Genomic DNA, 12,423 nt, shown 5'->3' on the forward strand with positions numbered 1-12,423 from the left:
CACACACACACACAGACACACACACAGTTTTAAAGACACCGGGAGGTTAGAAATTAATTTCAAAAATAATTAGAAGGTATTTTCAGAGGATTCGTGTTTTCAGAAGCTTAAGAATCCCCCTCTCTCTCTCTCATCCAGTTTACAGAAAAGATCTCTCAGCCATTTAGGAAAGCGATGATAGGTGTTTAAATATCTGGGATCGTTGAACAACTGAGGCCGGTGCAGGGGTTGGCAGGCAGCTCCAGGAACTCACCACGAGGCTGAAGGGCCTTCTCCTGAACAGTAATTCTGTGCTGCTCTGAAGCTTTCGGATCTCCTTCAGTACCCCAGATTTCTTCCTTCGAAAGGAAGGCGTACCTGAGCAGAAAGAGCTGGGTCACAAAGGGGCTGAGAAGAGCAAGCAGTGCCTCCCTCACAGCCTGGCACAGACCATCAAATCATTAGACAGTGACACCCTCCAGACGAACTGTCAAATTATTAGACTGTGACACCTTCCAGACGAATGGGGATTTTTTCTATTTTATTCACGGTTTTTACAGCCAGAAGGGGGCCTGATAGTAGTTCAGTGGGTTAAACGATAGGCTGCTAACTGAAATGTTAGAGGTTTGAACCCACCAAGCACTCCCCAGCAACATATCGGAAGAGATTTGAAGGTAGTGGGTTTGGGCTATCCCCAGAAAAGTGCAGACACGTACTAAAGAAACATTTTTTTAAGTGAATGAATCAATCAGTGGTCTAAGGTTTAACTCAATTGCCAACTCTTCCATGAACCTGTTCCCAAATATCAATCCCTTCCAAACTGATGGGTCCCACACTACTTTGTGCATTCATATGCCTTACCCACATAGACTGGAAACACAGTTTTTCAGTTTTCTTTTGAAAACTGAGAGAACATCTGCTGGCATCTCCTAATCTTAGTGATCCTGAGGCCCAAGGAGGAGAAGACAGTTGGTCTAGATTCACAAACAGCTGTGGTGGGACCTCAGAAGGGGCCCAATTTCATGAAACACAGACACTGAGGCTATGGAGTCTATCAAATCTTGGTCCCAACAAGAAGAAGAAATGAATCTTAAAATCATTCCAAATAGTAGAAATCATGAAATTCAAACTCTCTGACACCATGAGCTCTGCTGTCCACCCAAAGGCATGCAGTCTGTGGGAGAAATACAAAGAATTTCCTCTACATGATTTACAGTCTCTGGACCCACTGGAGGGTCAGCTATGAGTTGGTTCTGACTCAAAAGCACACAACATTGGCAGAAAGTGACAGACACTATCTTATCAATATAGATACTGACAAACACCATATGACACTAAAAATTCAAAATACAAAAGTATGAAAAAAGAACTCTTCTAAATAATTCAAGAGACCTAATTGAAATGAGACCATTTAGAAATGAACAATAAAAAAATGTATACCTCTTCAGAATCTCTCTCAGAGAGATGCAAACCAAAACAACTATGAGATACCATCTCACCCCAGCAACAACACTAAAATTCAACAGAGTGGCAAAAAACAAATGTTAATGAGTTTGGGAGAGATTGGAACACTTATCCACTGCTGGTAGGAGTGTAAAAGAATACAGCCACTACAGAAGGCAATCTGGTGCTTTCTTAAAAGACAGACATAGAAATATCATTTGACCCAACAATTTCACTACTGGGAATATACCCTAAAGAAATCAGAGCCACAATTCAAACAGATGTATGCACCTCCATGCTTATTGCTGCATTATTCACAATAGCAAAGAGATGGAAGCAACTCAAGAGTCCATCAACAAATGAATGGATAGAAAAACTATAGTATATTCCCACAATGGAATATTAAACATCAGTGAAAAATTAATTCATAAAACATTACACAACACAAGGGAGCCTGGAGGACTTTATGTTGAGTGAACTATCTCGGTCACAAAAAGATAAATACTGCATAACACCATTCTTATAAAATAGGACTACATGAGGGGGTAGTGGGGAGAACAGAAAAAGAGTAGATAAATAATGAACACTACATTGGAATAGATGAGGGGAAGAACGGTCCAAAAGGCATGTATGATTAGGTATTATATGTGTGACAACAATCTGGAACAAGAGGTGCATTACAAAGTATACTGGGGGAGGGGATAAGTGAAGAAAATTGTGCAACAATGAATGAATAAAAGCATTTTAAGAAACCAACAAAGCAGGGAGCGCTGGTGGCCTAGTGGCAAGAAGCCACACTGAAATCCCAGAGGTACGTGGTTCAAATCCACCAGATGGTCTGCTGGAGAAGGAGGGGCAATCTCCTCTTGTACCTGTCAAATCCAATTTGATGGTATATACAAACAAAAATAATAAAATAAAATTTAAAAAAAAACCCAACAAACCAATAAAGCAACAATGAGTTTGGTTTTGTTTTGTTTTGCTTTTTTCAAAGAGAAAAGCGAACTGGGGTGGTTAGGGAGGTAAAGGTAGAAGTGCAACAATGAATGGAAATCCAAGTTCTCTATAAATTTTCGTTTCTCAATTAAAATAAAAAGTTAAAAAAAGAAAACCAACCAAAAAACGTGAGAGGAAGCAATAAATATTGAAAAAGTACACTCAAACCTAGGAAATTTAGTCAAAGTTTTACTATAGAAAAATGTATAATTGTATTAGAAAACAAGACTATTAAGATAGTGGAGCTAAGTATTCAACTCAAAGATCAGAACAAGAGAAACATTAAAGATAATGGGACATATTAATAAAAAAAATAGCATAGCTGTTCAACAGATAAAACCAATAGCCAGTAAAATAGGCAAATCTCTTGGGGAATCAGATGGCCTCTTCATCAAGGTCTTATAATTCCTACCAAATGACTAAGTAGGATTATGCATATTAGGCACTCGAGGCACAATAAGGGGATTTTTTAATAGCTTGTTAATAATGTCAGTAAGGTACATGGCATCCTTGTGGAGTTGGAACCAGGCAAATAAGGGAGATCTACAGAGGGATTTAGAGGGCTCTCTGAAGCGTTTGTTGCAGAAGATCAAGGACTGCAGCCTTCAATATGGATTGAAGCTCAACATCAAGAAAGATTCTCACCACTGGGCCAATTAGCAGCATCATGATAGATAGTGAGGAGATTGAGATTGTGAACAGCTTTAGTTTGCTTGGCTCCACAATCAACATTCTTGGCACCAGCAGCCAGGAAATGAAAAGACAAATTACATTGGGAAAGTCTTCTGTCAGAGACCTCTCCAAAGTACTGAAGAGCAACAATACTAGTCTGGAGAGTAAGGTGTGCCTATTCAGGCCATGGTCTTTGCAATCACTTGCTATGCATCGGAGAACTGGACAATGATTGGGTATGATAGAAAAATTGATGTCTTTGAGCTGTGGTGCTGGAGAAGAGCATTGAATATACCTTGGACTGCTAAGAGAACAAACAAGTTTGTCCTGGAGAGGGTTAAACCTGGCTACTCCTTGGAGGCAAGGATTCTGAAGCTCCATCTGACGTACTTTGGACATGTTGCAAGGTGGGATCAGTCCTGGGAGTGCTTGGGAGGGTGGAAGGACAGTACAGAAGGCGGCCCTGGATGAGATGGATTGATTCAGTGGCTGGGGTAATGGGGTAGGTGTGTCAGAGACACTAAGATTGGCACAGGATAGACCACAGTTTAGGGCTGTTGTACACAGAATCGCTAAGAGTCACAGGCGACTTGATAGCACATAACAACAGTGGCCTAATAAGTAAGGAGTTGCAATGCTAATCCAAAGGCAGGTGGTTCAAATCCACCAGCTGCTTTGAAGGAGAAAGATGGGCAATCTCCTCCCACGTGATTTACAGCCTCTGGAAACCTGTTTGAGGGTCAGCTATGAGTCGGTTCTGATTTGACAGCAACAAGTGAGAAAGTAAATCTAGAGAAATGGGTTAGTTGGGCCATCCTACTAAGCTTAAAATGAGCCACCCCAAAGGCAAGAAGGGAGGACTTGACTGTCAGCACAAGAGATGGAAGCACAGTACATCCCTGTGCTGGGAACAGTGAAAGATGGCGGCAGAACAAGATTGGCAAGGTGGCACAGGAGGCTGCCTGGCCCACCGAACAATATGGTTACAGTGGGTGCACTGACCTATGGAATAAGAAAGCTGGAATAGGAGGCCAGAGACAAACCTGTGGGCACAGGTGAGATTGTCCTGGCTGAAGAACTGTAAACTGAGTTGATCCTGATCCTGAATGGTGACCTTTTATAAACCTATAAATGAGGTCTGTGAGTTTTGTGTGACCATTGCAGCAGGTTTTAGCAGAACTTCCAGGATAAGACAGAGTGGGTAGAAAGGCCTGGTGATGTACTTCTGAAAATCAGCTAAGATCCTGGAGATCACAATCCTACGATCCAAAAATGGATTAGGGGGTGGCACAGTAACAGGCAGTATGTTGTTCTTTGTATGGAGTTACCATGAGGTAGGGGCTAACTCAATCGCTGGCAGTGGGTGGAGAAGGTAGGGTATGTGGACAAAAAGAGAGTAGCATCCAGAATGACTGGTGAGATTTGGGAGAAAGGAGCCCCCAGACCAGGAGATAGTGACTGGCATCCACCTGTCCCTTGCATTTGTTAACCCGGCTCCTGGAGGCAGCCTTTAGTACAAAGATAAAGCAGTCATGGAAAATATAGATGACTAAAACTAAAATCCATCAAACACCTAAAAAAAAAAACCTAACATCCCAAGAGGAAATAAACTTAAATCAATACACAAGTATGTCAATTTATAAAGGAAACAATGTACTCACCCATTGCTGTCAAGTCAAGCTGATTCATACCTGACCCTGCAGAAGGTCTTCAGAGGGTGTAAATCACCCAGAAAGAGAATGCTCATCTTTCTCCCCTGAAGCAGCAGTTGGTGGATTTGAACTGTATGCCTTTGGGTTGGCAATCCAACTCTCTACCACCAGGTCCAGATAAGAGGAAATAGAAAGGCCCAGAGAACATGAGAGGACATGGCCAAGAGCCCATGTAGAAGGAGAATTGACTTTTGAAAGAAAAGGGAACATTCATGTCCTTTAATGTGAGAAGCTGAGGAGAATGCAGCCCAAGGGCCTTTTTCATTTAAGTCCAGGCAAAAGTCTTGCTCACGAAAGAGTGGGGAAATGAGATGTGGAAGAGAGTCAAGGAAGCAGAAAAAGATATTCGGCAGTCACTAGTTACCAGACAATTGCCTTATCTGGCAATAAGGCTTCCAGGTGTCTAGTGCCATCTGAGAGAAAACTTTTAGTTACAATAAGGATGCTTCTAGATCAGAAAGCAACAATCATACTGTACAACACACTTGTTAAACCCACAAGTAGGAAAAGCACTGGACTTACTTCAACACAAGGGCCTCGCTAATAGAGTTGCTGTTGTTAGGTGCTGTTGAGTTGCTTGCAACTCACGGCTACCCTATGCACAAGTAGCTGAATCCTTCCCGATCCTAGCCAATCTCACTGTCTCTCACACCCCTACCCCTATTACAGTAAAAACCACAAATAAAATGCACAAAATGTAAAAGGAACATTCAAAGGTCATTAGTTGTAAAGAACATAAAGCTCTTCTTAAAAATTTCAAATGAAGCAAACTCAAAAACTATGAGGATTAACAAGAGACTTTAGGAAGGCAGCTAGATACAAAGGTTATTTACATTTTGTTGTGTGTGTCATTGAGTTGGACACAACCCATAGCTGACCCTCTGGTGGGTTTTCAGAGACATGGGGGAGATTGTCCATCCTTCTCTAGCAGTCGAGTGGCTAGTGGCCTCTAACTGCGTGCCTTTGGGAAATCCCATTCATAGCAGCAACATTCATACAGAGCCTATGGCACACTTCCTTATCCACTCTGCCCTTAGCTATGTAATGAAAAAGCCCGAAGATAAAAAAAGCAAGACATCCAAGGGAAAGAAACCAGGACCACAAAGTTTGTCCTCCTTTCCAGGGACACAGCTTCTGGAAGGAAAAAGACCCTTGAGTTAAAGCCTTTGTGCACAAGGAAGAAGAAAACCCTGAGAAGCTAGCTAGCTCCCTTTCTAATGGTAGGATTGTTTGAAATTGCTACATTAAAGCCGTGATCTTCGTGCAAACTTTAAAGCACACATGTTGTTGTGGACCGTTGACTTGGAACAGACCCATCCATAGCTGACCCTCAGGTGGGTTTTCGGAGGCAGTTAATGCCACGGGAGAAGACTGCCCATTTTTTTTCCCTCAGAGCAGCTGGTGGCCTTGAGCCACGTGCCTTTGGGATTGCAGGGCAGTTTCTTGCCCAGAATCCTACACCTGCTAGAAGCAAGTTATTTGGAGTTAGCATATCAGTTTTCTCATTATCTGGACAAGTAGGGTCCAGATAAACATGGGATAATGTATAATGCTGTAAAAAAGCTTAAAACAAGGCTCTGTTAATGTTTAAAGCAATGATAGCAACAATAAAACCTGAGTTACTGTGAAGCTGATTCCATTTGGTGGTGACCCCATGTATGTTCCAGCACGGCTAATATTTCAGAAGCGGCTCACCAGGCCTTTCTTCCAGGTCGTTAGTGGTAAGCTCTCAATAAACCTTGTTGTGTACTGTTGACTCAGAACCGACTCATAGTTGACCCTGCAGCGGGTTTTCAGTGGTTTGTAAACTGCACAGGAAGAGACTGCTCATGTGCCTCCCGGAGCAGCGTGGTGGATTCGAAACTCAGACCTCTAGGTTGCCAGCACAACTTACATTAAGCCACCAGACCTGGTTCTCCGGCTTTTTCCCTTCTCCAGCCCCTCGCTAGCCTGATCCTTAGCCGCTGCCTGATCCCTGGTGGAGGGCCAGGGTGGGGAGAATCGGGTCCTACTGGGGGTAAGCGACTCCCCTTCCCTCTGTGATAAGGGAACAGAAAGGCGGCCGTGCTCCTTCGCGGAGGCTGCAAGGAGGCTAGCTCTGAGGCGAGGGGTCTGCAGCTCGATTACCTAAGGGGGGAGGCCTCCGCGAGGTTCTGGGGCTCGGGGATGAGGGCCGCCGCGGGGTTCTGGAGCTCGGGGTTGAAGGCTGTCGCGAGGTGCTGGGGACCGGGGAGGAGGGCCGCCTCGTCGGAGCTACGGGCTTGCGTCTGCGGCGCGGGGCCATCACAGGGTGCAGAGGGGTCGGCGCTCGGCCGCGAAGCAGGCCTAGGGGACCCGAGTTTTCTAGCACTCACTCCTTTTTCAGATTCTCAGGAGAAAAGACAGAGTCTGGGGGCAAGCTGTCGGCGCGCTACGGAGCAGTTGTCGCTCAACCACTGCCGGTAAGTTCAAATCGCCCGCTCCGCCCACACTGAGGCCGCAATTTCTAAAACCCAAATTCAGGGACTCCCACTGGCTGACTCTGGAATGGCCAACTAGAGCTACCTAGGAAAGGACCAATGAGAGCACGAAGTGAGAGACAAACCGCCTGGCCGTGATAGGAGCAGAGTAAAGATTGACGGCCCAGATGACCAATCGACACTGGAAGAATTAAGTCAAGGCGGAGATTTCGTATGCCTGTTGTTGAGAGCGTTCTTGTTTGAGGAATCATCAACCCCTGCTCTGTTTACCTGGCCTGGGACAACTGAAGTCACTACCGTGGAGTCCATTCAGAACCATAGCAATCCTGTAGTATGGAGTAGAACAGCTCCATAGGGTTTCCGAGCCAGAAATCTTTATTAGATCGCTTCATCTTTATCCCTCTAAGCCGCTGGTGGGCTTGAACTCCCCCACTCTGCCCGTTGGGTTAGTAGCTTGAATGCCTTACCCACAGCAACACCAGACTCTTGCTCATCAAACTCATTGCCTTTGAGTTGAATCAACTGACCCTCCTTTGGGTTTCTGAGACTATAATCAGCATGGGAGAAATTTGCCCATCTTCTTCAGAGCAACTGGTAGATTCAAACCAGTTGCGCGGCGCTTGGGTTAACAACTGCGTAGGGAGTACTCACTACCAGAGCTACCCACCAACAGGGCAAGTTCAGTTCGGAAGACGTAGATGCTGCATTTGTAAGCCACACTTGTCTATGTAAGTTACTTTTCCTTAAAATGTTTTTGGGTTGGACCTGTCAACTCTGAGATGGCACTTAGAGATCAGGAAAGGGAGACTCTGAAAATGTCAATCCATGTTCCTGTATTGCAGAGGACAAACTGCTGCATCGGATCTCTTTTATGTGTTAGAAAAGCAGAGATGTCACTTTGAAGATCAAGGTACGTGAGACCTAAGCCATACTCTTTTCAATTGCCGTATATGCATGCAAAAGTAGAATAATTAATCAGGAAGATCAAAGAAAAGCTATTGTCTTTGAACTATGATGTTAGCAAACAATATTGAATAGAGTATATTTAATATGTACCAGAAGGATAAACAAATAAATCTGTTTTGGAAGTAGTACAGCCAGGATGCTCCTTAGAAGTGAGAGTGGCAAAGGCTTCATCTCATACTTAGGATATGTTATCAGAAGGGACCACTCCCTGGAGAAGGACGTCTTGCTTAAACAGAAATCATGTGGATGGTACAGGACCAGGCTCTGTTGAACGGACTCAGTGGCATGTCACTCTTATGAATCATGAACACCCTGAAAATATGACTCAGAAGCTCTTTAAACTTCATGAACTTTATTGATCACAAAAGATCTAGAAGACAACCAAGGTAACTTGGTGATGAGTTCTAGGCAGGGCCAGCCTCATTGCTCTTCCTGGATCACATTTCTGACTCAGAGGTTTTTTTCATTTTGATGGATTTGATGTTGTCCTGCTGGAGAAAATACAAACAGAATTCTTAGGGAGAAAAAACAAAAAAACCCAAAAATCAACCCATAACAAAACACACTTATTTTACGGTTTCCTTTTTTTTAAATTTTCTAGTTGCATCGCCAACCCAAAGGTGTGGTTCAAATCCACCAAATGCTCCACTGGAGAAAGATGGACAATCTCCCTCTGAGTGATTTACAGCCTCTGAAAACTCACTAGAGGGTCAGCTAAAAGTCGATTCGCACTCAATGGTACATAACAACAATAACATGATCTATAGTAAACTTGTACTAAATCAGGAAAAATACTAATTTAAAAAGAAATTCTTTCAAGTCAACTTGTATGCATCTATTATAGTGTTTAAGAGCATACTTTTTAGAAATAAGGGAAGCCAGTTCAGACCTGCTTCTATGTGTGAGGACCAGTTGCCTCACACATCAGTTTTCTCATTTGTAAATGGGCATAATCATTATTATTATTTACCTGCTGGTAAGGGTGGAGGGTCAGAGAAAGAAAGACCTCCAACAAGATGGATTGACACAAGACTGTAACAAGAGGCTCAAACACCTCAGAGATTATGAAAAATGGCACAGGACAGGGCGAGGTTCAGATCTGTTCACAGAGTCACTAAGAATTGTAGGTGACTTGATGCCATCCAACAGCAACAATGGTATTTTGAGAGTATGGAATAGAATAAGACTAGACAAGAACTAAGGCAATCTGCTAAAGGCTAAAGTAGTGATACAAACCTTGGAATTGTGATGAAGTGTTAACAAGGAGGAACAAGCACTGGCTAAAACCATTACCCTGAAAATTACTAGGTATGGCACTGTGCCATAACGAGGGAACTGGGAACTTCTTGGTGGAAGGCATTAATTAGGGTCTGAGAGTATTTGGGAGCCTGCCTCAAGAAGGCAGAGCAGAATCGTGGTGATTAGGAGGGGCTTGGGAAGGTGAGGATGGCTTTTTGTGTCAAGTAAAGATCATAGGCTGAGAAGAGGCAAAAAGTTGCTTTTAGGTACTGTGGAGTCTAATTCAATTCAAAGCAAATACTGCATAGCCCTGCCCATTCTTCACAATCATTGCTCAAGGTTTTGAGCCTTATCCAAGCAAATCATTTGCCAAGAAAAGGAGTAACTGAGGGGTCTCTTGAGAAGAAGGTGGAGGGTTACTCTAAGGTGTGGGGTTTGATGGAACCTGTATAATCTCACGCTCTTTGCTGGGCCACAGATTCACTGTAGTTTGTCTTTTGTTCTTTAGCTTGTTAAGTCAGATCTAGTGGACAAATGTTATACTTAATTAGTGGGCTGCTTATACTCCAGTTGAGAGGGCCAAATGAAATTTCTGAGTTTTAGATATTGTACCTTAATGTCCTTTCCCTTCTTCCCCATTGCCCCAGTCAGAGAAATCATGTAGTCATAGAACCAAAAAGTGTTAAATCTGACTTCTTCTTCTTCTTGTTTGGTGCCATCGAGTTGAGTAAGACTCATAGCGACCCTATGAACAAAAGATCTGAAGCCTGTCCTGTCCTGTGCCATCCTCACACTTCCTGACCATTGCAGCAGTCACCGTGTCCTCGTTTCAACTAACTTCCAGTCTGGGCTCTCCCACTCCACTACTATTACTCTCCTCTTTGTTTAGTGTTCATAGGGTTTTCAACAACGGCGTCCTCCTTCCCTGCATCTGTGTATCTGAAGAAAGTCGAGGGACAAATCAAACCCTGGAGAGGAATGCAGGTGATGAGTAATGCAAGGTCATGGATTCTAAGAGTCTTCACTAACAGCTACTTGGATTTCCTTGGCTAAGAGTGAGTCAGTCAGTCATTGCTGAGGCGTGGAAACTGACTCACAGATGACACTCCAGGGGCTTTTCAGGCTATAAATCATATGGAGGAGATTTCCCACCTTTCTCTCTCGGAGCAGCTGGTGGCTTTGAACTACCTGCCTTTGGGTTGGCAGCACAGAGAAAGTAAATTTTTATTAGCTGTAGGTGGTGTAATCAGTTTGTCATAGATTGATTACCATAAGGTTGGCTGAGGAAAAAAAGCCTCAAAGACCTGCTTTTGTAAAGATTATGAAAACAAAACAAAGTGATTCCAGCTCATAGCAACCCTTTAGGATAAAGTAAAATTGTCCCAAAGGTTTTGAAATACTGATCTTGCTGTTTGCAACTAAGTGCTTAACTTTGGCTCCAAAAGAAGTCCTTCTAAAAAGACTGCTATTGAATACCATTGAGTCAGAACGGACCTACAGCTGACCCTCTGGCGGATTAATCACATGGGAGAAGTTGCCCATCTTTCTCTGGTGGAGCATCCGGTGTATTTGAATCACATGTCTACTGGATGGCAGCAAAGCTTCTTACCATGAGGCTACCAGAGATTTCTATAAATTTACAGCTTTGAAAAGCCTATAGGAACTCTTGTGGAGATGCCTTGAGGCATGGACAGAGTGGAAGGCAGCTAACAATGGCAACATACATAAAGTTGAACCATCCAACATGGAGACGTCTTGGCCACATAGAATCCTGGAGTGCTGAAATGTAGCTAGTCTGAAGTACTGTTAAGTGTGAAAGATATGCTGATTCTTGAAGGCTTACTAAACAATGTAATATAAAATAGTTCAATAAACAAGTAAGGAAATGTTCCATTATGATGAAAAGAAACACAATGATTTGATAGAATAATGTAAGAACGGTAGTAATGGACCATCTCTCTGTGACGTCTGTCTGTGAAGGTGAGATGTAAGTCAAAGCCTGAAGTATGAAAAGGAGTCAGCAGGTAGAGAAGGGGAGGAATGTGCCAGGAAGTGGAAGTAACCGTAAGTGCAGAGATTCTGACCCAGGGAAGAGTGTCGCATGTGCCTGGAAATGGGAAGGAGGCCAGGGAGGGGAGCTAGCGACTTTAGGTCAGGATGGCTGTTTTTAGCTGTTGCCAAGATGGCAGCTGGCTTATGAAAACCCCAAGCAAATGGGACCAGATAGCTGTGGTCATCAGGGTTTTCACGGGAGATTTCCAGAATTAGATCTGCAGGCCTTTCTTCCTAGTCTTAGTCTGGAAGCACCACTTATTAGGAGTTTTTTTAGGCAAAACAGCAACAGGCAAGAAAGTGATAGCTGGGCTTGATGAGCCCTGGCCAGGAACTGAACTCAGCATGAAAACTTACAGTCATTGAAGCTGAGTCAATTCTGACTTAAACTGACCCCACAGGACAGAGTAGAACCACCCTGTAGGGTTTTCAAATCTGTAGCCTGTAGAGTGACATTGTTTTCCATTGGAGTGGCTGATGGGTTTGAACTACTAACCCTTTGGTTTGTAGCCGAACAACCACAGCATCATCAGGGCTTCTTGAACTGGCATAGAAGACAAGAATTTTACTACTGCACCATAACTCCCCTCTTAGGGGCTGGGTAAGGAGGCCAAGTTTTATGCTAATTGCACTGGGAAGTCACTTAGTGATTTTAAGCAGAGAAGTGACATGATCTCATTTACACTTGAAAAAGGGCTCAGGCTGGTGGTGGAAAGCAGATGGTACAGATTGGAAGAGGAAAGGACACCATCAGGTGGAGTTATCTAGGTCTCTAGAGTTCAAAGAAGCTGCAACCAGGTGAGGGCAGTTGAGGGGAGCAAAAGCTAGATTTGAGATGCATTCTGGAGGTGAGCTCACAGCAGTTGCCAATGAGAAGGATGAGTTTTCAATCAAAAAGTCAATAG

The 12,423-nt window shown here is 43.6% G+C and overlaps 1 protein-coding gene across 1 annotated transcript in view; it reads right to left on the bottom strand.

The window, feature by feature from the left end:
* CENPA (centromere protein A) overlaps positions 1-7,086 on the bottom strand; it is a 10,334-nt gene extending 3,248 nt beyond the window's left edge. Inside the window, exons 1-2 of the mRNA XM_006880606.1 lie at positions 6,975-7,086; positions 254-348 (exon numbers count right to left, since the gene is read on the bottom strand). Of these exons, the coding sequence (XP_006880668.1) occupies positions 254-348; positions 6,975-7,086 (207 nt within the window). The remainder of the gene's footprint in view (positions 1-253; positions 349-6,974) is intronic.
* Positions 7,087-12,423: the final 5,337 nt, after the last annotated feature.

Source organism: Elephantulus edwardii, unplaced genomic scaffold (genome assembly GCF_000299155.1).
Source record: "Elephantulus edwardii isolate Elephantulus edwardi_28Jun2011 unplaced genomic scaffold, EleEdw1.0 scaffold00009, whole genome shotgun sequence".
NCBI classification, from domain to species: Eukaryota; Metazoa; Chordata; class Mammalia; order Macroscelidea; family Macroscelididae; genus Elephantulus; species Elephantulus edwardii.